Below are 26,219 nucleotides of genomic sequence, written 5' to 3'. Positions count from 1 at the left end.
GGCAAGGCTATCTTTTTTGATTATAACAGATAACATAATTATATAGAAATGACCTGAAAACAGCATACAATAACTAGCTATACAGCATGGAAATGATTTAGTATAATAGTTCTAATGTTCACTGTGTGAATGACAACCAGATTACCATTGGCAAATATCTGGTGGAGTTGGCAGAGTATCAGGTACATATATTTATTAAATACTATATGAATCAAAACAAGATGCATATATATATATATATTAAATACTATATGATTCAATACTTCACCACTCGTTCAATGAGTGTTTTAAGTGATTCAAATTGCAATTAACACCAAATATCTCTAGTAGCGCTTAAATCATGTTGTTCCTCCTCTGGACATCCTTAGCAGCACATAGCAACGTATTTCAATAATTACATGTAATTCATGGATAATGAAATACATTATAACATGAAGATTTAAAACTCAGTGTGTTAATATCATTCAAATTATTTTATTATTATTACTAGGCCCTGGGCACATACAACCAAATAAAATCACCAACTACTAACAGGGCACGCACAAACAGTGTCATCACCATCAGCATAATACTATTCAACAAGCTAAAGGATTGTGACTACAGTAGGTAGCTGTTTATGTAGCTAAACCTTTCCTTGTCCATCACCACACAATTTCAATAGAAAGTGCCAGCCTTTGTTACAGCTTACTACTACACAATTCTAATAAATTCAAGCAGTTATTCGTGTCAGACAGCAAAAGAACTCGTAGAAAGTGGGTACTGAACTCCATTAGAAAGTAGTTTAGCAATGTAGTTAGATTGTTTTAAGATCATTTTGTGGGATTACCACCAAAGACCAGCTCCATCCAGATAGCATTTTGGCAGAGTTGCTACAAGGTGAGTAGTTATTGTAGCTAGCAGTGATTGTAGCCTCTCACCTATTGGTAGTTTAGTATCCTTTGCAGTTTGCTGTACTAAACTTGAGCTGAGAGTGCATACAACGTGATCCTCCGATCCGTAATCCTCTAAATGCATACACTGTGTGATAATGCATTTTCCAGCCAAGGGGAGGGACCACAAAATTTATTCTCTCTGTAGAGACTTCTACTTTGCTGTACAGTACTAATTGATAGCAATTAACAACATTACTGGTATTCTAAGTCAGTTTTTAAAAAAATCCGAGTCCACTAGCTTTGTCCACCAGTACAGTGATTGTATGCAACCATTTTATCCTCTACATAACGAAGTGTTCTCAGTGGGTCACATATAATATCCGACACTTGTTATTAAATTTTTTGACTTGTACTGGGACTTACACTGATGATGTATGCCTTTAGAAAGAGCAGTTAGGTGTACTGAATAACCGCTTAGATGGGTTAGAACACCAGCTCCAAGTACTGGTGGCTTCTGGAGTTGCCAGAACTTTAACAGCTTCTCGTGGGACAGCATTAACCAGGCTGGGTGAGTACGTATAATATCTTACTGTATTTGAAACTATCATTTTCTCTAGATCTCCATACACTGACAACTACATCGTCACGGACAGCACATCAATTTACGACGACAACATCTACAGTACCTCTATATGCGACAACAACAATGTCTACAGTACCTCTACATACGACGACAACAACATCTACAGTACCTCTATGTCTGACAACAACAACATCTACAGTACCTCTAATATGACAACGACAATGTCTACAGTACCTCTGTATATGACAACAACAATGTCTACAGTACCTCTATCTACAACAACAACGTCTACAGTATTTCTATATATGACAACATCTGATACCACAAATCACAATAACATCTACGGTACCTGAATATACGACAACAACATCTACTCTACATGTACCTCCACCAGCTATGACACCAGTGTCAACATTTCAGTCTGCATTAAGTGAGCAGTACTCTTTAATTGTGTGTATGGTCATAACAATTTTTTTCTAGTTCCTTGTAAAAGTGGAACCCCGCAACAGACCAACACCCCGCTTTCTTCCCCAGATGGCACAGCAAATGAGGTAGTGTGATAATATTATTGTGAAAAAACTAAGTGATGTACATTTATTTTTTCTAGTTGTAGCTCATACCAAGTGAGACATTAGTACCATTAGTCATGAAGCACAAGACAAGGCCCAGATTGGCGGTGGCCATGACGAACCGTCTCTTTGACAAAGAGACAAGGATCAAGTGCAATTGCAGAGGCAGGGATAAACCTGCCTTAGACCCAATTAAGCTTATGTACATACGAAGAAAGTCGTACGAATGCTTCCAGGCTACAATTAGTAATGAGAAAGATAACTGGGAGCAAGAGTGTATCAAGGCTATAGAGGGGGATTAAGTGCAGCATAAGAAATAGACAATAATATTTTGCTGGTTGTTGACTTTTGAATAATATTGTGATGTCGTATTTCAGTTATTATAATCTATGACATGATTATCAATGCAAATGTCACCTAGTGTCTATTACAATTTTAGTAAGTATCTGCAAAAAACGTGGTTGTTCTGCTTTGAGCCTTCTCTTGTCAGGTCATGAAATGTGTACCACCACTGCCTTAGCCAGCTTGCATGCTGCCAGATTGCTGATTTGCTGCAGTAGACAGTAGTTCAGAAATGTAAGGGTTTAAATTTCACCTCTTCTGCATGTCAATTGCAAATGATGAGTTCCAAAGTCGTAGTGTTACCTTGCAATTGATCTGCAACGTTTAAACAGTGAATAATTGATTTGCAATAAGTATGGGCTATATACATTTACACATGCCAACGTGCAGGAGTGCATGCTGCTGTACATTTAGGACTCCAGCATGCTCTCCTGCATTATGTAATTTGGCACACTCTTCACATCATCTCTGCTATGAATTCAGTGCGATACTAAAAACTATTCCACCAAGACATTCAGATGAAGAAGTATTTGTCACAATTCTTATTAACTTAAATTTTTTAGTGTAAGAACCTAAAATCTGTACATGTTGTATAATGATTGTTACTCTAAGTATTACGCAAAAAAGTGCCGCTCTTAAAATTTTACCATTACACAACTTTATTTCTCCAGAAGTTACGAGTTAGTTCCACTTGTTTCATTAATTTCTGTTGCATAGCCCTTTTCTCACTGACAGTCTCTTCTGCTTTGTTACGATAGCTTCTGGCAAGAATCATAGCATGATCTCTCTCTTGCCTGGCAAGACCAACTTGTTGTTTATACCAAGTATGGTATACTGGATTGTCTTAGAGAACGGATCCACTTCAGTCTCTTCTAAAGGTATCAAAACCTCATCAAGTAAAAGTAAATTTGAGTCTTTAAGACGTGACTCTTCAGCCATCCTCTTGTAATTTTTTTCACACACATCTGTTTCTTCTTGAGTAGGTATAACCAGAGCAGTTCCTTCACTTTCACTGTTACTTTCCTCTAAGCTTAAGAAACCTGGAGTCGCATATTCTCTGGGTTGAAAGGTCTGTTTGGTCAAATTAAGACTGGTTGTTTTATAGATGTGGGGCAACAATTTGAGTTTTGATGATTAGTGACTGGGGGTGACCTATATACAAAAGAAACATACACATTGCATAATTTATGTGGATACAACACATACCCCGCCCACCAGACCACATTAAGCAGATCGCAGGCTAAGGAATGCCACTATACATTAATACAATACCCCGCCCACCAGACTGCATTAAGCAGATCGCAGGCTAGGGAATGTCACTATACACTAATACAATACCCCGCCCACCAGACCACATTAAGCAGATCAGGCTAGGGAACGTCACTGCTCACATGTCACCATACACAGATACAAAAGAAGGGTGACTAACACCACTACTATCAACAAACCTCAACAGCTTCATATTGGATTTCACTGTTTTGAGCAGCAGACTTCTCCCTGTCTGCCAAAAGCAACTCTGGTGCTTCTTATTCCTATACTTTCTTCTTTCTTTCTTTGCAGATACCTGTATTTATTTTGTGTAATAACCTATACATACATTGTATACTCAACATTGTATACATTGTTCATGGCAAACACAATGGTGCAAATTTCAAGTCTCCACAACCTTGTATTCGTAAGCTACAACCGTTTTAGTAAGCGCCTGTATTTTATTTTCCCATTACTTACTGTACACTTTCTGTTGTTGCTGCATAGTAGGACTGTAACTCCAAAAGTTCTTGGCATATGAAGCTGAAACTTGGCCAGAACATACACTTGGTTATTTGTGGTGCTTGTTGCTTTTGAGTGGAGACGTTGCTCTCAACCCTGGCCCGGTGAAGTTTCCGTGTGTAGTGTGTCATTTTCCTGTGAGGTCAAATCAGCGTGCCCTTTCGTATGATGATTGTGGCCTATGGTGTCACTGCAGGTGTTGCAGTGTGAGCAGAGCTCAGTATCAATCCTTTCAATTGCAATCTGACTTTAACTGGACTTGTCCATCTTGTTTAAGCAAAACTTTACCATTTCATGATTGCTCAGTTTTAAGTTCTCCTGGTGTGGAACATTATCAGGGATGGGGCTGTAAACTAGAAGGATTAAGGCTGCAACCGATGATGATAGAGATGGGACCAGTCCCAGAGATCATATAATAATTTTGTACAACATAAATGCCAGCTTTCCACTGAAAATCCATGTGGTAGCAATATTATACTCTTGTTGCAAACTTGGATTATTAGTGTGTTGCAGAAGTGCTAAGGAAACTGTTTCTTATGAAAAAATACCTTAAGGATAACACATTTTTGTTGGTCACAATGACCAGATTTGCAAAAATGTGTTTGCAAATGCATCCGATTGTGAAACCACAACTTAGTGTTCAAGTTGAATATCAATCTAAAATTTTCACCACCTAATAAGTGATGCTGGTGCTCACTACTGATCAAATCTCAAGTTAATACTAGTTTCCAATCTGTCAAAGTTGGTAAATTGGATATGTGTGGAAGATCCACTTTCCCGAATCCAGTCACATATGCCTCAATACTAAATTGGCCATAAAAATTTTTCCCCAAGGTGGATTTTAGAGGATTTTGGATATGCTGTGTTAATTATTTACTAAGGTTTTACATAATAGTGTAACATTGTTGTTATGAGATGTAATTGTGCGCACGTTAATTGTTTCACTAGTTCATTACTCTAATTGATGTACACCTCAATCATGCGCATGTGTCATATTACATCACCTGTAACATCTTCCCCATACAAAAAGAAAGAAAAAGAAAATACAACAGGCCTAACATAAGGGGAAGGGCTTTTATAATTACAAAAACTACTGCATGACCTAAATCAATGTTGTGTGCATGAGTATACCTATGTATACATAGTACATTTAGTGTCTCACATAATCCTTAAACCTTCCTGGTTCTTTCACCACTCTGCCACTAGCTGTGTGTTTAACTGGTGACTCACTGGTCAGCTGTTCCACAGGTGCTTGCTTTTTCTCCTCTGGTGGGGAGCACTCTATTGTCACCTCGTCATTTACAGCTTCTGTGATGGAAGGTCTATCTTGCTCAGTGCTGTTTTTCTGTTCCGCTGATGGTTCTGGAATTATTCTTATAAACTTTCTGTTTCTTCGATAATTTGTTCCGTCATCAGTTTGTACAAGGTATGATCGATCACCTACTTTGTTAACTGTCCTTGCTTTACTCCAGGTGCCACCTTTCTGCAATGGCTGTAACTTGACTGGTTGACCTATCTCCAAGTCTGGCAGAGGCTTTGCATGTCTATCATAATAAAACTTCGCTTTACGACGTTTGAGACGTATGTCTTCTACTACCGCTTCATTGTCAACGATAGCAGGCAGCAAAAGGGACTCAGCCGTGGGGAGCAAAGTTCTGGTACGTCGAGAATGTAGCTTTTGTACTGGACTTGTTTGTAACCCCCCTGTGGGTGTGTTTCGCCAGTCCAAGATGGTCAGTTATAAATCACAGTTGTCATGTTCAGCTTTGACCATTAGCTTTTTTGCTATTTTAACTGCCGACTCGGCTTTGCCATTACTTTGGCTGTGGTGAGGTGACGATGTAGTATGGGTGAATTCCCAAGTGGCTGCAAAAGACTCATACTCTTGAGACCTGAATTGAGGCCCATTATCGGTAACCACCATGTCTGGTATTCCATACCTTGCAAAATGTGCTTTCGTGTGTTCAATGACTGTTTGACCTGTTGTGTCCATGAGCACGTCCACTTCCCAGAAATTGCTGTAGTAGTCTACTGTAATAAGGTAGTCTTTCTTCCTATGAGTCAACAAATCCTGAGCAATCATTTTCCAAGGATGCGTTGGTATTTCATAAGTCATCAATGGTTCCTTCTGTTGGTTACACACATAGTTACTGCAGATGTCACAGTGACTTACCATTTCTTTAATGTCAGATGACATCCCTGGCCAAAATATGACATCCTTGGCTCTTTGTATACACGAATCTACTCCTTGGTGGCTTGAGTGAGTCCTAACCAACATTTGCTTTCGGAGACTTAAGGGAATAATTACTCGAGAGCCAGAGGCTGGGATTTGCTCAGGGCTGTAGTCTTCTTTTGCACAGTTTTCTCTGGTACTCTTCTTCTGGGCTTTTCGCTCACTGCATTTACAGTTTCGTCTTCCTTATCCCCAATCACCGTAAGTTGCTCAAGGGTAACTTCACTGATTCGCGACTCAACAGCCTTTGCTAGGCTGCACTCTTTCTCTCTAAACAAGCGTGCCCGTGCTGCTTTGTCGCGTGCTCCCAGTACCAACCTATCGCGAAGCATTTCATCATGTAAAGCAACGAACTTGCAGGGCTCAGCTAGGCGCTGGAGACGAAGTAGATATTGATCCACAGTTTCATTAGGTTGTTGTTCAGCACTATGGAAGATATATCGTTCATAAAGGATGTTTCTTTCTGGCGCAAAATGTCTTTCCAAGTTTTCTAGTATCATAGATGTCTTCTCGAGTGCTTCAGATGTTAGATTCAGTCGCTTTAAAACCTGTTTGCATTCAGTTCCCATTACCGCTTTCAGTGTAGCTACCTGTATCTCGTCACTTTTCTTAGTTAACTCCGTGGCTGTTGTGTAGTCTGTGAACGACTCCCTAAAAATCTTCCAGTTATGGGCCAAATCCCCACTGCACTTCATTTGCTCAGGGGTTGGAAGCTGATACATTGCCATTGGTACCGGATTCTCACTCATAATCGGGATTTAACTTCTGACACCATGTTTCACTAGTTCATTACTCTAATTGATGTACACCTCAATCATGCGCATGTGTCATATTACATCACCTGTAACACGTTAAGGCGTTATTTAGAGTTATAGTGATTGAATCTTTTAGGCGACCGCTGTGCCACGCCATCGCCGATAAGTCATGTAACAAACTTGGGGGCTTGTCCGGGGGGCAGAACCACTTGAGCTACTATTGCTTCGCAGCAAAGTTTCTTGTTAGCTGATCCTATCATCGCGGTTGTTGGGTTAACCCAGGCCGCTTTACCTGAATTCCTTGGTACCGGGTTAATGGTACCCGTTAAGGTGACTTTTGTGTTTCACGGCGATTTGTGTTGTTCTCCGTACTCTTTTGTTTCCCTAGAGTACTTTTGTGTGGCAAATTCTACTGTCGCGTGTAGCGGGCATTATTTGGAATATTAACCTATGTCGTCTCAAAAGGATTTGTTTGTCTCTGAACCGTCTGCGGAAGCTAAAACGCACCGAGTTACTGGAAGTAGCTGCTCATTATAAGTTAAGTTGTTCAAGTTCTTTGAAAAAAGATGAGATTCGTCGAGTGATTCTAGAACGTCTACGCGAAGAGGAAATTATTTCAGATGAGGACGGTGATGAACTAGAAGTTAGTAGAGCTATATAGAGCTTAAGAAGTTAGAGTTCCAGGAAAATGAGAGAGCTAGAGAGAACGCATTAAGAATCAAGGAACTTGAAGTGAAAGAGAAGGAGCTAGCATTGCAAGTGAAGCTGAAGGAATTAGAAGCCAGAGCTCATTCAACTCCAGAGCCAGTTACGGATAAGCATGCCAAGTTTGATATTAGCAAACATGTTCGGTTTGTCCCGCCCTTCCAAGAGCAAGAGATTGACAAATATTTTTTACATTTTGAGAAAGTGGCTACCAGCTTAGACTGGCCCAAGGATGTATGGACCTTTTTGTTGCAGAGTGTGCTAGTTGGCAAGGCGCGGGAGGTATATGCAGCTCTGTCTGTAGACCAAAGTTCGGAGTACGAGACTGTGAAGACTGCAATACTGAATGCATATGAGGTGCCAGAAGCATACAGGCAAAAATTTAGAGAAAGTAAGAAAGATAATGGTCAGACATATGTGGAATTTGCAAGAAACAAGGAGAGGCTGTTTGACAGGTGGTGTGCGTCAATGGGGGTTAACAATGACTTCAAAAAACTCAGAGAATTAATGCTTTTGGAGGAGTTCAAGAACTGTATGCCCAACGAAATCAAGATGTATTTGGAGGAACAGAAGCTGATCACCCTACACCAAGCAGCAGTACGCTCCGATGATTATTCCCTCACACATAAGTTGGCGTTTGGGAGGGCTGCTCATTGTGAAGGCAAAACAACTGGGGTAAACACCCACCAAATTTCTTCATTTTCCTCTGGTATTGAGGCTGACAGACGAACTGCAAGATTTCCTTCAGGTCCAACTTGTTTTTATTGTAAAAGGAAGGGCCATGTTATGGCTGAGTGCCAGGCATTGGAGAGGAAACATCAGAGACCGCCTAAATCGGATCTATTGATCAAACCAGCCAGGCAGCCTCCAAATGGCTATGGACAGCTAGATCAACAGGTGGATGATGTCACAAGATCATGTGCTCCATTTATATCTGAGGGGTCAGTGTGCCTTGCTGGTCAGTCGATAAAAACTCCAGTTAAGATACTTCGTGACACTGGAGCAACTCAGACCCTTATTTTAGAGAATGTCCTCCCCTTCTCTAGCGTGTCCTCTTGCAGGGACAGTGTACTGCTACAAGGAATTGAGTTAGGAACTGTACGGGTGCCCCTACATAGGGTCGAGCTGTCATCAAAGCTAGTGTCTGGTTTAGTAGTTGTGGGTGTGAGATCTTCGCTACCAGTGGAAGGAATCCAACTTGTCCTTGGGAACGATCTAGCAGGTGGTAAGGTAGAGGCTAACCGTTGTGTTTCTGGTATTCCTTGTTCTAGTGGGTCCAATGCTGTGGAAGCAATTCCTGGACTATTTCCAGCCTGTGCAGTTACCCGTGCTATGGCCAAGAGGGCAATGAATCATGTCCAAGATGATACTGATGAAATGGTAGAGGAGGAACAAATAGAGCCAGCAGTGGTCACTTCCTTGGCGCCCTTGAGTAGTTCACTAGAGACTGCACCTGCAACTCTCAGTGAATCAATATAACAGAGGATGAGTTGGAACTTACTGGAGACTTGGTACTCTCCACATCAAGTGATTATATAGTTTGATGATGCAATGTGCAGGACAAAATTCATGTATTTTGTTGTACAAATACCATTGTCGTTCTAGGGACAAACCAGGAGGTACAATCTCATCAGGGAGGTCAGAAGACAAAGGCTGCCAGGAGTCTACTTTCTTCAATTTAATCTCCCTTTCAGGTCCATCATTTGTGTTCTTCACGAAAACTCTCCTGTAATATTTAGGTATATTGGAAAACAAAAGCCAGCACAAAAGTCAATAAGAGCCAGCACTAAAACCAAAACGGAAGAAAACTGCCCACACCATTATCAAAGTGACTTCTTATGGGGGTATATGCCCTATATCAGTTGCCTCATCAGGTACATACAATATCACTTGTTCACATTCAGAATAAGTTGTCTCATTACCAGGTGATGACCAACCAGTGACCACATCAGTCCAATCATCATCAGACAGTAACGAAACAGTGACAACAACAGTCCAACCATCAGGTACCTGTACATTACATACTGGCTATCTAGAGTCACCATCAGGAACAGAAGTGGAGCAACATGTAGTCTCAAACAACAAAACATCTATGCCAACTCTGCCTTCAGCTGTTACATCTAATTCAGGTACATAATAAATTGATTTAAACTTCTCTCGTTTACTCTTCCTTCTTAAACAGACACCAGTGTGCATTTTTCTGATGATTAGTAATAGTCGTCAAATCAAAACTGCCAGGGATAGTGGGAGGTAATTGTCGTCGGAACCAATTAGGGCATGTGCCAAGTAGAAAAATTGTTTGAGACAGATTTTGCATCGTATCCAACTACCACACAGTGACTAGAATTGTGCTAGAGTTCATTTCCTTCTACTTACAAATCGCGTTCTCGAAGTTTCTATTTAATGCCCGCCACGTGGCATGTTGTGCTCTTACCAGTCCATCAAATTCTGTTTAATCCAGATGTAGAATTGCTTCCTTATCATTGTAAAAGGTAAACTACTGTAGTATTTTCATGTTATAGACGTGTCCAACTCTTTAGTAACAGCGAGGATGGTTTTCTGAAGTCTGCCAGCATGGGCAATAATTAAGAGAGTTAACCACAGTGCATGTTAGTGGCTTGAATCATATGCTTACAAAATAATAGTTTAGCAGGTTAAATGATAGTTTTTCAGCGTAGGTAGTTGCAAAACGTTTTCGTGCAGTGGGCATTAAATAGATACATCGAGTAAGCGATTTCTAGCATGCCTACGAGTAGAAGAAAACTAACTTCATCACAATTCTATTCACTATGTAATGGTAAGAAACGGTGTACAATCTGCCAAAACCATTTATTAACTTGGAGCGCCCCATTCCGTTCCAGCTTTTAGCACTACCCAACTACCAGTGCCAAGACTATCACCCTTCACAATGAGAACTAATACACCAACTTCAACAACTAGAGATGGAGGAATGTCCCCTTCAGGATTCTGTTCATCAATGAACATTTCCTATGAGAACGAGACGGGTAATCTATATATGCAACACTATAATACTTGTGAGTGGGCTAAAATAAAAAAAAGCATACCACCTTTATTAATGTACAAACCTCAATCACGAGTGTAATGTACCTTTCCCCTCTACCCATCATCATATAGCACTTAGCTTTCTCAGGCCTGCCAACCTAGGAAACAGAAAAACCTTGGGACTTGGTCTTGACATCCAGAACAGACTGCTGTATCTGCAGATTATTATAGGCAGACACAGCAAGTTGCAACAGCCCCCATGCCCATACAATGGCAGGGCAGCTAGGCCATGTTTACCATGCAACACATATACACATGCCCATCTTCATATGGGCATCAATATACATGTTTTGCATCACTAATCTATGCATGGAATAGCTAGACCTGCAGTAAATATGTGCACGAGTCTTATTTTACCAGCTAAATGTACTTACTCAGAAGTCATTGTGTTGAAACAGTTACATTGCTATAAAAGGAGTTAAAAGTCATTGATAATAGGAAACTGGATTACATAGCGCAATTATATGCATGTATATACACCGTCAAACTATTTATTAAAGGATGAAGATTTTGATGTTCAACCAGAACCAGATCACCATTTGGATGCTGATAATGACAGTAGTTCTGATTTTACATCTGATGATGGTACAGAATTAGATGAAGATGATAATAGTTATGAGGTATTTGGAAAAGTACTTTAAACTTTAAAAAATGTGCTTATACATTTAGTGTAAAATTGATGTGTGCAACGTAGTAGTGTTTATTGTATTATTTATTCAATTAGATTGTATCTGAAGATTAATTGGAAGAGGATGATACCACTACAAAATTAACTTCATGGAAACTAAGAGCGATTTTGGTGTTTATATTATCGTGGCAGTTCAGCTTTACAGTATCAGATGCAGCTGTAGTGGCTCTTCTACATTTCTTTTATTGGTTATTTCATTTGTTATCTGTCAATTTCAGTAAAGGAAATGATCGACATCAAGTAACTGAAGAATTTCCAAGAACTTTGAAAACTGCTTCAAAATTAGTCGGTATTGATCCTAATGCTTTTGTGCAGTACATCGTGTGTCGTAAATGTGGGTCTATTTTTGGATATGAATTTGGTTACACATTGCAAGACAACCAAAAGGTGCCCAAACAGTGCCCTTATGTTGAATACCCAAACCATCCTCACACCTCTAAGCAGGTGCCTTGTGGTGCTTATCTGATGAAGACAGTCGAGACCAGGAGTGGAAAAACAACAGTTAAGCCTTTCAAAGTGTATGCATACCAGCCTCTTAAGACTGCTATATCCAATCTTGCAAACAGGAGAGGTTTCATCGATTTATGTGAGATGTGGCGTGAACGGTGGAATTCTATGCCAGATGATGTAATGTATGATATTTATAATGGAAAGGTGTGGAAAGAATTTCAGCGAGTACATGATCAGAGCTTTTTAGAGTCAAGATTTACATGGTGTTTTACCATAAATACTGACTTCTTTCAGCCTTTCAGCCATACTCATAAGTGGCAAACTTACTTAGGTTACAATGCTGGGCTATGGTACAATATGTCACTGGGCCTGCATGTGTACCTTTAGTACTTTACATGGGCTTTACCAGAACATGCAATTTTTAGCACTTATTAAACATTTATCTGGTATATAATACAATTCACAAAATGTTGATATTCTTTTCCAGTACTGAGGTATGGTCTGTCAACGGTGTGATGGGTGTAGTTTGTGCACACATGCCCAATTTTTGTAGGCCCGGTGACATATTGTACATCTCCACACATTCTATAGTTGGCACATATCTTTAAATGCTTACTAACTGTATTTCAAACCCAATATTTTAAATGCTTAAATTGTTTTTAAACCTGGCATGTATAGGTACATTTTCAAATTAAATTATTTACAGTGAATACCAAATACACCTAGTTTACTATAATTGGAGATTTTTGTATGCATGTGTGTCTGTCCACACCCACATGGCACTTGGGCAGGTATAGGCTGTTACTTTCTGTCGATTTAAAAGTTCAGTGGGGCAGCTATCTGAATGCTCTCACATTTGAGATAGACTGTTGGTGCTCCTGTTAAGCAAGATTATTTGGCTAAGAGTTAAACTACAGGCTGTTTGTTGTGTTTGTGTGTTGAATTGCAGTAAAAAATAATATGTTTTTATGTTTACTTTAGAGTATTCAGTTGGTGTCATTTATCTGTCTTTGAACAATTTGCCCAGAAGCCTCAGGTACAGAAGAGAGAACGTTATCATAGTGGGCATAATTCCTGGCCCAAGTGAACCGAAGCTTACCAAGAGCTTAAAGAGTTTTGGGCTGGTGTGGCTATATCATGTGATAATTATATTCTAAATACAATATGCATTCGAGCAGCTGTCATCTGTTGTGCTTGCGACATTCCAGCCACCAGAAAACTCTGGATTTTTAGCACATTCTGCTACATTGGGATGTTCAAGGTGTCTGAAGGAATTTCAGACTGTCCAGATTTCTGGAGCTAACAGAACCAACTATTCAGGATTTGATAGAGAAACATGGCAGCCACGAAGTCGTGATGTCCACTATGCCAAAGGTGTTGAGTATTTAGAAGCTGATACACAATCTAGAAAAAAATTAATAGCCAAAAAGTTTGGAGTAAGATACTCATGTCTCTTGGAGCTGTCGTATTTCAACACTGTTCGCTTTGCTGTGCTTGATCCCATGCACAACCTGTACCTTGGAATAGCCAAGCACGTGATGGAGGTTTGGATAGATAATGGAGTAATCACCAAGCAACATTTTGCTATAATAGAAGACATTGTTTCTAAAATTGTAACACCACGAGATGTTGGAAGAATTCCTCTCAAGATAGCCTCAGGTTTTTCTGGGTTTACAGCAGATCAATGGCAGAATTGGACAACCATATTTTCAGCAATAGCATTAAAGCAAGTGCTTCCATTAGCCGTGCTGCTTGCTCAATGTCTGTGTTTTATCTGCTGACATTGTACAACAAGCAGATGCATACTTATTAGAATTCTGTAAGCACTTTGAATTCCTATATGGTGCCATTTCATGCACACCCAACATGCACCTTTGTCTTCACCTTCGGGAATGTTTAATAGATTATGGTCCAGTTCATGCATTTTGGTGTTTTGCATTTGAGAGATTCAATGGACTACTAGGTAGATACCACACAAACAGTCAAGCTGTAGAAGTACAGTTGATGAGAAAATTTTTGCGTGAGCAGCAAATCTTGTCAATTGATACTCCATCTGAAGCTCAAGATGTGTTCAATGTACCTAATTATAACTCCCATTGTTCTGGTTCACTTTTGGAAAGCTTTAGTGATCCTTACAACGAGACCATTTTGAAGCTACAGTCACTTGCAAGATGTGACATTAACGGTGAACATGATTTTTCACTCTCAGAATCTGATTCTTATATTCAGCTATTGCCACCAATACGTGAAGGAGTTCTAACCACCTCTCAAAAAGCCAAGCTTCTTGATGTTTACAAATTTCTCTATCCTGATATTAATATTTCACACTTTTCGTCCTTTTCTGAACATTCACGATGTTGTGTAATGGCTAAAGAAATGTTCACTACGGCAAGTTCTAAAGAGCGCTCATCTGTAGTGATGGCTGTTTGGCCAACAGAAAGTTTCTCAGATAACATGGAAAAGCAAGTTGGACGTATTCAACAAATAATACATCACACTATTACAATATTCTGTTCTGGCAAGCTGGAAAAAAGACACCACATTTTCTGCTTTATGGAGTGGTACATAAAGCATAGCCAAGAAAATTGGTATGGTACTTCAGCTACAATGTGTACCAACATCAGGTACACCGAGAGTTCTTGTTCATATTTACCAATACAAAGAATTTCTGATCGTTGTGCATATGGCAATCTAAACATAACCATTCCTCCAAGACATTCAGGTGAAGAGGTATTTGTCACAATTCCTATTAACTTAAAATTTTTATCATAAAACTTTCATAAAATCTGTACATGTTATATAACAATTGTTATTGTAATTATTACGCAGAAGGCTGCTCTTATTATTTTACCACTACGTGAATTTCCTCCCAATACTTTATTTCTCCAGAAGTCACACTTCAGCTCCACTTGTTTCTCTAACTTATGTTGCATGGCTCTTTTCTCACTGACGGTCTCCTCTGCTTTATTGCGATAGTGCTTGGTTAGAGTCATAGCATGATCCCTCTCTTGACTACCTTGGTTTTTATACCAAGAATGTATACAGGATAGTCTTTAGAGAAGGGATCCACTTCAAGGAATCAAAACCTCATCAAGTAAAAGAAAATTTGAATCTTTAAGACGTGACTCTTCAGCCATAGTCTTGTAATTTGGCTCACACATGTGTGTTTTGTCTTTAGCAGATGATGTACATGTATGGATAGCCTCAGGAGTTCCTTCACTGTTACTTTCCTCGAAGCTTAAGAAACCTGGAGTCATATATCCTCTGGGTTTAAGACTGGCTGTTTTATAGGTGCGAGGCAAAATAGTTACTTTATAGGTGCGAGGCAAAATAGTTACTTTATAGGTGCAAGGCAGCAATTGAGTTTTGATGTTTGGTAACTGGGGATCACCTATATAATATAAACAAAGAAGCATACATATTGACATATTGAATAATTTACATGGATACAATACATACCCCGCCCACCAGACCCCATTGAGCAGATCGTAGGCTAGGAAACATCTCACGTCACTAAATACTGATTACAAGAGCAGGGTGATTAGCACCATTATTTACTAACAAACCTTAACAGCTTTACACTCTACTTCACTATTTTGAGCAGCAGAATTCTTCTCCACCAAACCTTAAAACCCTGACGCTTATTGATCCTATATTTTCTTTTTCTTTCTTTCTTTGAAGAAACAGATCTACATCCTCTTTGGAGACCCTATTCAACACACAAAAATCATTAATGCAAAAATGTGATCAGCAATGCTACATAACACACAATCATAACATGCATATGGTCAGATCTAGAACTATAAGCAAACCAGTTTGCATGCTCAAGAGATCTGTTAGGACCTGCTTATTAATACAAGACTAGCATTACACAAAGATAGAGGCCATACATTACACTTGATCAAAAACAAAAGTACTGATCACACACCTTGAAAGGTCTATCAACGTCCACTGACAAAGTTTTTCGACTCCCCAAATCGGTGTACTTGCTCTTTAATTAAATAAAATTCCAGTTAATGCACAGTAATAAAGATTTGGCACTTATTTACTCACCAATTAACATATAACTTTCATCCTGAGAGTATTCTGATGTTATTGTCTCGCTATTGCCAGGGATGTCCAGGTTGAGGAGCGCATTCATTGCTAGCTGGTGCTGCGTGTTAAATAGAGTTCAACCAATTAATGTTCGCGTGAGGTGCCACGCTACAATAGTGATGGATCCACGCGGTGGTGGACAAGAGATACCTCGTAGTCATTTGGTCGGTTTTTTTGGAGCAGAAAATCAACGAGAAAGCCATGGGACCTCATCAGGCTCCCACGAGTTCTCAGTAACACCGTCAAGATTGTGTGACGAAGTTGCACAGTTAACAGAAATGGTGAGGAGGAAACAGGAAGCACTAACAAAATTTCTTAAAGAAAACGAAGAGTTGAAAACTTCTATTAACGATGTAAAGTCGGAAATAAAGACATTGAGGAAGGAGCTGGCAGAGAAATCAGATGACAACACTTCATCGAGTAGTGGAGCAGCCAAACGATCCTGCAAGCTTGACACCAAGCTAACTGTTAGTAGTTGTGTAAATTGTAATACAATTGTCCTGCCACGATTTACTATCGTATATATGACCAGATCTGCGAAAACCAGACATAATAGTGCATTTTTCAAATTCCATTTTATTAAATATTTATAATCTACATAGCCAAGTGTATGTCCTGGTAAAGTTTCAGCTTCATATGCCAAGAAGTTTTGGAGTTATAGCCCTACAAAGTGGCCCCAACAGAAAGATCGATTTGTACAGTCAGTAATGGGAAAATATATTATATGCGCTTACTAAAACAGATGTAAGTAACGTATACAATGTTGTGGAGACTCGAAATTTGTACCACCGTATTCGCCATGAACTGGGGAATCAATTGCTGTGTAAGTTCCTCTAATAAAGGCAAAATGCATGAAGAAAAGTCGATTGCGTACTATCACTTCGACGTGACTTGAACAAGCGGCCATAACTTACGTTTTCTTTGGAGTACTGCAACAAAACAAAGATTTTCTAACTCCTCTTGTGTAGGCAAACAAGTTGATACCCAGGTTTTAACCGTTCGGCCTTTCCTTCAGTACATATGAGGGCATTTCAAAAATTACGGATTTTTTTTCCTGAAATACACGATTATTTATCCATTGTATTTCAATGCTTTATACTGAAAATTTTGAATTGCGCTATTATGTTTGGTTTTCGCAGATCCGGTCAGAAAAAAAAGTATGCATTTGTATGGTGTTGTTAATAATGATCCGGGGGTAGATTAGCAGTGTCATAACCATCTTTTCATGTTGCATGCATACAGTAGAACCTTGTACCAGGGGCATAGCCAATTTCTGATGGTTGGGTACCAACAAACTTTATATATTTAAGTGCATGCACAAGAAACATGCTCATATTTATGTGAGGCATTATAAAAAAAATGTGAAAAGCGTATGCACAGCCTATACGCTATCATTATATATAGCTGTTCTGTGGTGTAAACAGAATTTAATGCTGCTTGCATACATGCAAATACAATATAGCTATCTAACTATAGATGCTAGCTAAGATCTACTTGTAGTCATTGATCACTGACGATCATTGCAGTTGAGCATCACGTGACACAATTATGAACCTGGGAAATATAATCAATCTATGTTAGATTATACTTACAAATACACAAATAGCTTAACGACTGCAGTATATATAAGTCAGAACGCCGCAACTGGCTTGCTGGGATGCTAATTTATGTAGAGTCTACATGTCGGGGTGGTGGGTGGCATGGCAGACCATTTATGCACCTATGAATGTGTTGCCCCACTACCCACCCCCACCCCCTCGAGCTGAAATGGGGATTTCCTAGGGGGGTTTGACACAGAAATTTCGCCCCACTCTGGGGCATTTGACAGCTTTTTTAAAAAGTCACTGTATCCTCGCGTCAAATCCTCACAGAGTGCCTTTGGCTTTATAAGGGACTTACATGGGGATTTGACTGGCTTGGTTTGTCCCACCATGGGGGATTTGACATTCCGCTGTGTCAAATCCCCACTATTGCCCCCAAATAAGCCCTGGGGGGGGGGGGGGGGGGGCTATACATTGATAGGTGCATTAGCAGGGAGGAAATGCTAAGCTTAAACTAGTATATACACATATACTTGAAATAACATTGGACTAAGTATATTGTACTGAGCGCGGATCATTTTATAGTGGTGCACATGACAACTTAACTTGTTTATATAACATACCACCATAAGTAGGGTGTCCATTCCTTTATCCGGGTAATCCTTACTGATAAGACTACTCTTAATGCCGGATTAATCCCCAATCCATCCTCATCATCAGTCTCTCACCGACAGCTCTATTTCCATTTTATGCACCCTAATGAAAAGAAATGTTGTCTTCAAACCACCTGTTTAATCCTGTGATTGTTAATATAAAGTCCAATGTTTAGTATCTCACTGTAGACACCTCATGCACTTGTGGTTCAAGCTCCCGCTTCATTTAAAATTTTAAATTTAACATATCATGTGCGCATTTACATGACTTTCCAATGGATTTTCCAGGTGATAGATCACCTGATACATCTGAAATTAACGTGTTCTTGCATGCTTGTAACGATGATTAAACAAATGTGGTATCTGTAATAATAATAAAACAGTTATTTATGTAATGCCATGAATGTAGTAGAGCATTTCTCTAGCTACTCATGATGGTTGGGCACAGGCCCACTCAGGCCCACCCTTGGCTACGCCTCTGCCTTGTACGTCGGAATACATGGGGAAATCTGTATTCACAACTTGCAATTAAACTGTATATGTTTAAGTAATACAGGCAGTGCTGGTGATAAAATTATCCAATATATATTTAGAAGCCGTTTATCGTTACTATGAATCACGAAGAAGGATGTACCTAGATGAGCAGCCTGAGAGAGCAGCTATAAAAGCTGAAAATGATAGGAAGACAAAGTTGAAAAGCAGGCAGAGACAGGTTTGCATTTGTTTCTCTCTATATCATTTTACTTAATGGTGTCATACTTACAGTTATACGATCGCCGATTAAAGCTTTGCATGACCAGGAAGGAGAGGAAGCACTGGGGGCAGATTAATGACCTGTATATGTCTGAAGAAAGCGATGATGGCGAAGGATCCTTCCGCGTGCATTCACCAAGTTGGCGATCGCAGAGTAAATTTTTATCTGTACCAATGTTGTGATTGTTTCTTTTAATCAATTTACAGAATTAGAAGATTTTATTCAAGAATTAAACAGCCGACAAAAATGAAAGCTGATTAAAAAGCCTCGAATACAATCGACCTCTTTGGTAGGAAGTCCACCCAAGAATGCTCCAGCTTGGGCAGTTCAGAACCAAGGAACGCCAAATACTGCGGTGACAATGCTCATTTACGTGATTAATTTGAAAGTGTGTAATTTTGTAGGCTACGCCTGCTGTAGCTGAAGTGGAAGATTTCTCATTATCTCAAGTATGAATATAGATGGTTAAATTATACCTTGTTTACATTTAACTGCCAGAGTCAACATCGTCCATTGCAGCCTGTCTTGCAGGTATAGTAAATATAATAAATTATAGTGAAGTACTCTTATGGCTTAATTTTGTAGAACTATGTACAACCTCACCAAGGGAGCTTTTCTGAGGTACGTAGGAAACAGCTATACACCAAATATTTCTTACACTATGTACATGTATGCAAATTTTCGAGGTACGTTAATTTACAGATGAACAAAAAGTTTTTTTGGTTTTATATTTGTAGATCACTTATCTTCCACGCAGGTTGTACTATTGTACTACATAGATAGTAAGAAGTTTTGAGGAAAGAGATAGCTAAACAACAAGAACTCGAAAATATGTGTGTGTATATATATGATTACAACAATGGTGTCCATTTTCTGTTAAATTGTACACCTGGTGGAATTTCTTTTCCATAGTTTCCAGTTGGATCATCACAAGGCATGTATTCAAATTCATCCTTGGTATGTGCATGCAAGTTACATATCAAGTCACCTTTGAACATAATGCTTTTGTAGAACTACACTACTCCTCCTCCTCAAAATGGTTATGCTGCAGAGGTAAGTTATTGTATGCTTCACATTTCAGCATTTTCAGTGCTGTTACAGGGGTACATGCGATGGTCACCATCATCTGAGGTAAGGATTTATTCAATAAAGACAGTGCTGTTAAAAGTAATATATACATTTTCTATAGGAGTACCAGCAGATTTCAAGGGCCGTGCCATATTATGAGGTATAGCCTGTGTTCATGTTTAACTTACACTGTAGTGGACAAAAAAATCTCATTTTGTTGGAATACGCTTGTCGTTGCGTTCTGTTTGTACTCAAGTGTTTTGAAACGAAGGTGCCTAAACGGTGGAACTGGATTCACTAGCAAGGAGGCAGTGGAATGTAAATGGTGTAACTTCATACTTACTTCATAGTGAAAGGCTAACCAGTTTGTAGATAGAAGGCTGCTTGTTAACATGTGCTGGCTTGCTTGCATCCATCACACTTTTCAGTCGTCATTTTTAATTAAGCAATCTACATCATGTCAGTGTTTATATGGTGTCTATACAAGCAACTTGAAGAGACGAGTTTTACAGGAATGGGAAGCTTACATGTTTAGCTTCTACCAAATGTTTAAATTCGCTGAACAAAAATGAAATGCAAGCAATACAGGGATATTTTCATCTGCTACAGTATACCAAATGTATTTATGCAATGTTGATTGTAAAGTGGATACATAAATACTTGCATTTTCGCTCTGATCAATGCCTCCAAGGGAACATCCAGTGAACAATTTGATTTGTTCAATACTTTTTTTACAATTCTAATAACTGTGGTTACAATAATGGAAGGATTGGCAAAATGAGGACAAGTTATTTTTCTAAGAACTTGTGTTTAGTAGGTGCTAATTGGCATTTCCAACCACCCATAAGTGGCTAGGAATTATAATTTGAGATATCAGATACCGCAAAAAATAAACCCTTGAAATTAAACACCTCTTCGGTAACACCATACGGTACCCATCCATACGAGACACCACTGCTCACACTGGGAAGTTTATTATAATTTTGCCTTGTTTTAAATACCGTATAGCGGGAATGATTCGCGGAAGAAAAAGTTCGCGTATTGCCTCCGATCTCCTTATTCGCGAGAATACATTCGCGATTCAGTTAGCAACAAATAATTAAGGCAAAAGGGCGTGCGCTTACAGGCTAACACATGAGCAATGGAAGCTACCGTGACAAGTTGCGTGCATGGATTTCATGTGTATCAAGACGTCTGGACGCCGTTTATTGGTGAAGTTCTGAATTGTAGAAGAGAGGAGGATAACAGGCACGATAGATACGCTGTAGCAGTATACAAATCAGCTGAAGTTGTTGGTCATGTGCCACGCACGAGTTCGCACACCTGCTCATCATTTCTCAGGAGAGGGGGAATAATGAAGTGCATTGTGATAGGAAGCCAGCGCTATTCAAGAGACACGGACAAAGGAGGGATGGAGATTCCGTGCAAGTACATTTTTAAAGGCCTGCCAAAGGAAGTAGAGAAGGTGCAAAAGTTTTTCGAAGGCGCTTTGAAGACCGAAGTGCAGGTTAATAGCTCGGCTGATGATGACGATCACAACTGTAATGCTGCACAAGAGCTCACTGTGTCAGCCCCTGTGTCAGTTACCACAAACACTTCTATGCTACCTGAGAAGCGTGTTCTAGATCTTGCCGATGCTATGAAATGTTGTAGCGTTGATAAACGCTTCAAGCCTGATGATTTTGAATCAATGCCAAGTTCTTCGACTAGCCTAAGTGACTCCATACAGCTAGGTAAGCAAGATGAAGCTGTTAAACTTAGTGAGGGTGGCACACTAGGGACGCCTACAATTGATCTAACTGCTGCTGATGTAACTGTTAATACCAAACAAGTATGGGTGCAGTTTCGGCGTAATACACTAAATATGGTGGACAAATGTTTGGTTGCAGATGGGAGTAGGTTGACTGATAAACATATCAAATTTGCTAGCTGCTTGATATCTCGTCAATTTCCTAGAATTGGTGGACTACGTACAACACTGTTACAAACCAGGTACTACTGTTTTCCTCCAGAAAGCATTCAAGCTCTATTCTGTAAAAGCCGTGAGCACTGGATAGTGGCTTCCAATATTCTAACAAGTGATAACAACACAGTAAATGTGTATGACTCTTTGTTTACAGAATTAGATCAAGAAAGTACTGATTTAATTTTGAGAATCTTTCAAAACCGCAACAATAAGAATAAGGCAGTCACCATTGTGGTGAAAACTTTACAGAAGCAAAAGGGATCAAGAGATTGTGGTTTATTTGCCATTGCAGTGATGGCATCATTGGCACATAGTGAAGACCCATGTTCCGTGACATACGATCAGAGCAAGATGAGGAAGCATCTTCTAGAATGTTTCTCCTCCAAACTTATTATGCCATTTCTAAAATCAGCTGTTCCAAGTTAAAATTTGTACACTGCATGTATGAATTTGAAAACAAAACTTGTATGTATGAATTAAAATGCAACAATAAATGCTGTACATGTTATAAGTATATAGAAAACATCAAATGGTCCCACCACGTTCCTAGACGATTGGTGTTACGGAAGTAGATACGTGCACACGATTTACCATGTATCGACACGAATCAAGGTCACGACGTTACCTTTTACGAATGAAGACTGGGCCGTCGTGTATAGTAAGTTTCGCTGTGTCCACCTCCAGGATACAAACCATCATTGGAGTACAACTCAGCTCCAGCATACAAGCCATCGTCGGAGTACAATTCAGCTCCAATTGCCGGAGTACAATTCAGCTGCAGGATACACACCATCATCAGAGTGCAATTCAGCTCCAGGATACACACTATCGCCGGAGTACAACTCAGCTCCAGGATACACACCGTCAACGTACAATTCAGTTTCAGCCTGGCCTAATAGCTATTCCATGGGTAGTCAGGTAACACCACCACCTTTCCCTCCGACACTTCAATCCTGTAAGCAGATGTCGTCAACTCCACCAACACACACACCATCACCTGTGGGTGCTGGCTTAAACATGGGAGTTACTGGAGTACCATCGTCTACTTGTGTGGATTTAACAGTTTCTGGGCCATCCCAAAACACAGCACCTCCACCCTCACTTCCATATCACAGGTCGCCAGAGCAGTTTGAATCTGTTTGGAAAATATGTACAAAAGCAATCGAACAAGCATGTGGAAGACACCGTAGGGAATTGGAACAGAGAGGACACTAGGAACAGTTGCTTTTACTACTGTACACTTTTACAGCAGTATATAGTAGGCCCATAGGCTGTGTATTCTTTTTTGTTTTTTTAAAGAGGTGTACTGTACAACAAGTTATCTATGATAAACTTACCTAATGTTGGCAACTTCCTCCGTGATAGTACTTTACACAAGTCACCTTCTTCAAAATACCACCCGTTAACTTTGGACATGACACGTGTCACAGAACAATAGATCATGTGAATGACAAACAATTGAAGATTCTAATTATTGCGTAAGTTGGTGTGGCGAGGTCAGCAAGCTTGTAGAGAATGATGGAGAACACCGTTCGTTGAAATTGTAAGTGACTGTTTGTGTGTGACTGCGTATTTAACGTAACGTATGTTTAATAGTAGTCGGCCGTCATGTGCTTAAGAATGGGTCCTTTACCAAGACGAACTGGTGTACTGGCATCGTGTTATACTTTTTGTATTTGCTACTGAGTTTACTGCAATGGTCTGATTTTAAGTGCGAGCTGTATATTGACTACATTTGTTTCAGGATACACACTGAAGCATTGTCAAGGGGTAGTCACTATGTACGACTTTGCAGGATAAACAAGTTTATACCTTGATAACTTAAATTCACTTGATACCTCTAGATGTGTAAAGTGTTTGATCATCCATTTCACAGGGCACTGGATTGATAATTAGTTTTTGGATTGCAGTTTGATCCTAGGTTCAAGCACAGCTGGCGTGTGACCAATGAAATAACAATGGATACTTACATCCAAAAGGTTATTTGCCCATATGTTGAGGAAACTAGGAAAAGATTAAAATTGGCTACAGATCACAGAGCATTGTGCATCTTTGATAACTTTAAAGCACAGTGTACCGGATTTGGTGAGAATGTAACATCCCAACTGGCAGGAAAATCTACAGATGGCACACTTGCTTTGGTTTTACCCTGATATACTATTTGTAAGGGCAGCAGCTTTCCTGTCATGGATGCAGCTAGCACCAGGGTAATTTGCCGCTTGTCATCAATACCAGCAATCGATACTTTATGAGTACCTTCCTTGGCCATTGTCCAGTTAGAAACAGGCACATAATTGACGGCAGTCTGATCCCAATTTAAAACTAAATCCTGTGGAATCTCTTCCATCTCAACTAGACCCCTGATATCCAACAAATACTGCTTTTTCAGTGAGGCTATATCTTCAACAGTAACCTTGGCTTTGGTCGTAGCTTTCCTTTTCACGTAACCCATTCGTTCCATCAAGTATTTTTCCCAGTGTTTTGTCAATATGATGTGTCCACCGTTTACTGCTAGTAAATTGCTATCATGTCGTCTAATGATTCCAGTAGCAGATGCTATTGCTATTGATGTATTGACAACACCTCCAGCATCACGAAGGGCATTCAAGTACTCTTGTACTTGTTGATCCAATTGCTTTCCCAAAAGAAGGGGTCGGCCCTTAGGAACTTCTGGGAGCCGTTCAACAGAAACCTCCTTAACACCAGCTTTAACTTGAACACGCACTTCCTTTAAGTAAGCAGCCTTCCACCCTCTCACTGTACTCTCATGTAAATTAGGGAAATCCTTGGCGAAATAATGTATGGCGTTCGTTGTGCCGTGATCGGCTGCATATTTACCAACTCTAGCCTTTTGCTCTAAAGACAAAATCAAATATGGCCCACGCTTCTCACTGTCTCTTCTTTCCGCAATCAGAGTTGCGACTTCTTTGTTCGCTTCTTCGATCGATGTTGAGGGTACTGTTTCACTTAGCGGACCAGAAGGGTCCGGAAAAGCACTTCCAATTGAGTTCTCAGTTCGTTTAAAATACTTCAGCAATGCCATCGTAGTTCGCTGCAGCTGTAACAGTATCCTGCCACGTTTTACGTCATGTGCAATTCGCGTATCCAAATTATTCCATGCACCAAAAGGCATGCGAGAAAACATTCGCGAATGTGTCTTAAATCGCGAAATTCGCGAACTTTTTCTTCCACGAATCATTCCCGCTATACGGTACTTGCACTGTTGGATGTGACATTAGGACTAATTTTCCACAATTCAGTCACATATATTATGTCTATTATGGTCACAGGCTTTACTAGCAGGCAGGTGGTTTAGTGCGTAAATATTTCTAAGAAATTTACAATTGGTTGGCATTGAGAGGTGGCATATGCATAATGGCATATGCATAATGGCTGATGTGTATTTTATTGATATACTACTGTTGTAAATAGTATTGTATTTTTTCTAGGGTGGAATTGGCTTACCCAGAAGTACTGGAAGCCTACCAACTTCAGGAAGTTTGGTATGTAGATGAAAGTTTCATGAGTTTTGATATAATACTATTGTTATTTAGGGAAACCAAAGCACGACTCCCACTAGACCTGCCTCTGTGCGAAGTCGTAACCAGGTAGTGAATGACATCTTCAGTGACTCGGACAGTTGATGTGATAATGACTCAGACAGTTGATGTGATTAGTTTAAATGATTCATGAATGCATGTGCCAAACCCAGTTCTGCAGTTTGGTATTGGCCCAGTGTCACCATAAATATTTATTTACCTTTTTTCCTGACGATTCTGGTTCGACTTAACACTTATTTTCCTCAATGCCACACTTCATTTCAGACCATGCGGTAGTATATTTTTGTATAATTATTATTTAACTATATGCTTTATTTTTGTCCATGCCACGCTTCATTTCAGACTATGTGGAAATATATTTTTGTATATTATTAAACAAATGTTACAAAGTAATGCATAATAATTTACAGACAATTGAATAAATAAATAAAATTTATGTAAGTACATTAATATCCTGTAGCTGCTCCACCAAGCTCTATTATTCTAAGTATAACCTTATCTAAATGTCTTATATACTTCCGACACTTCTCACCGGACACTGAACCCCAAAAT

General features: G+C 39.6%; 1 protein-coding gene and 2 long non-coding RNA genes across 3 annotated transcripts; 2 read left to right on the top strand and 1 right to left on the bottom strand.

Moving 5' to 3' along the window:
* Window positions 1–9,604: 9,604 nt before the first annotated feature.
* LOC136245128 (uncharacterized) lies at window positions 9,605–10,416 on the top strand. The gene is made up of 3 exons (XR_010695786.1): window positions 9,605–9,703; window positions 9,755–9,958; window positions 10,012–10,416. It is a non-coding gene; the product is annotated as an uncharacterized lncRNA (long non-coding RNA).
* Window positions 10,417–15,402: 4,986 nt separating this feature from the next.
* Window positions 15,403–16,214, bottom strand: LOC136245841 (uncharacterized). Its single transcript, XR_010696151.1, has 3 exons — window positions 16,084–16,214; window positions 15,959–16,021; window positions 15,403–15,739 (listed from the first exon to the last, which is right to left on the bottom strand). It is a non-coding gene; the product is annotated as an uncharacterized lncRNA (long non-coding RNA).
* A 30-nt stretch (window positions 16,215–16,244) lies between these two features.
* Window positions 16,245–25,832, top strand: LOC136245181 (uncharacterized). Its single transcript, XM_066036682.1, has 8 exons — window positions 16,245–16,592; window positions 19,494–19,604; window positions 19,659–19,694; window positions 19,986–20,030; window positions 20,085–20,204; window positions 20,263–20,301; window positions 25,557–25,610; window positions 25,662–25,832. The coding sequence occupies exons 1-8, from the start codon at window positions 16,245–16,247 to the stop codon at window positions 25,749–25,751; spliced, it is 843 nt and encodes a 280-aa protein (XP_065892754.1). The 3' UTR covers window positions 25,752–25,832.
* The last annotated feature ends 387 nt before the right edge of the window (window positions 25,833–26,219 follow it).

The sequence above is a fragment of the Dysidea avara genome, chromosome 15, assembly GCF_963678975.1.
Source record: "Dysidea avara chromosome 15, odDysAvar1.4, whole genome shotgun sequence".
NCBI classification, from domain to species: domain Eukaryota; kingdom Metazoa; phylum Porifera; class Demospongiae; order Dictyoceratida; family Dysideidae; genus Dysidea; species Dysidea avara.
Note: the sequence above shows the minus strand (reverse complement) of the source record. Positions and strands in the feature narration are given on the sequence as shown.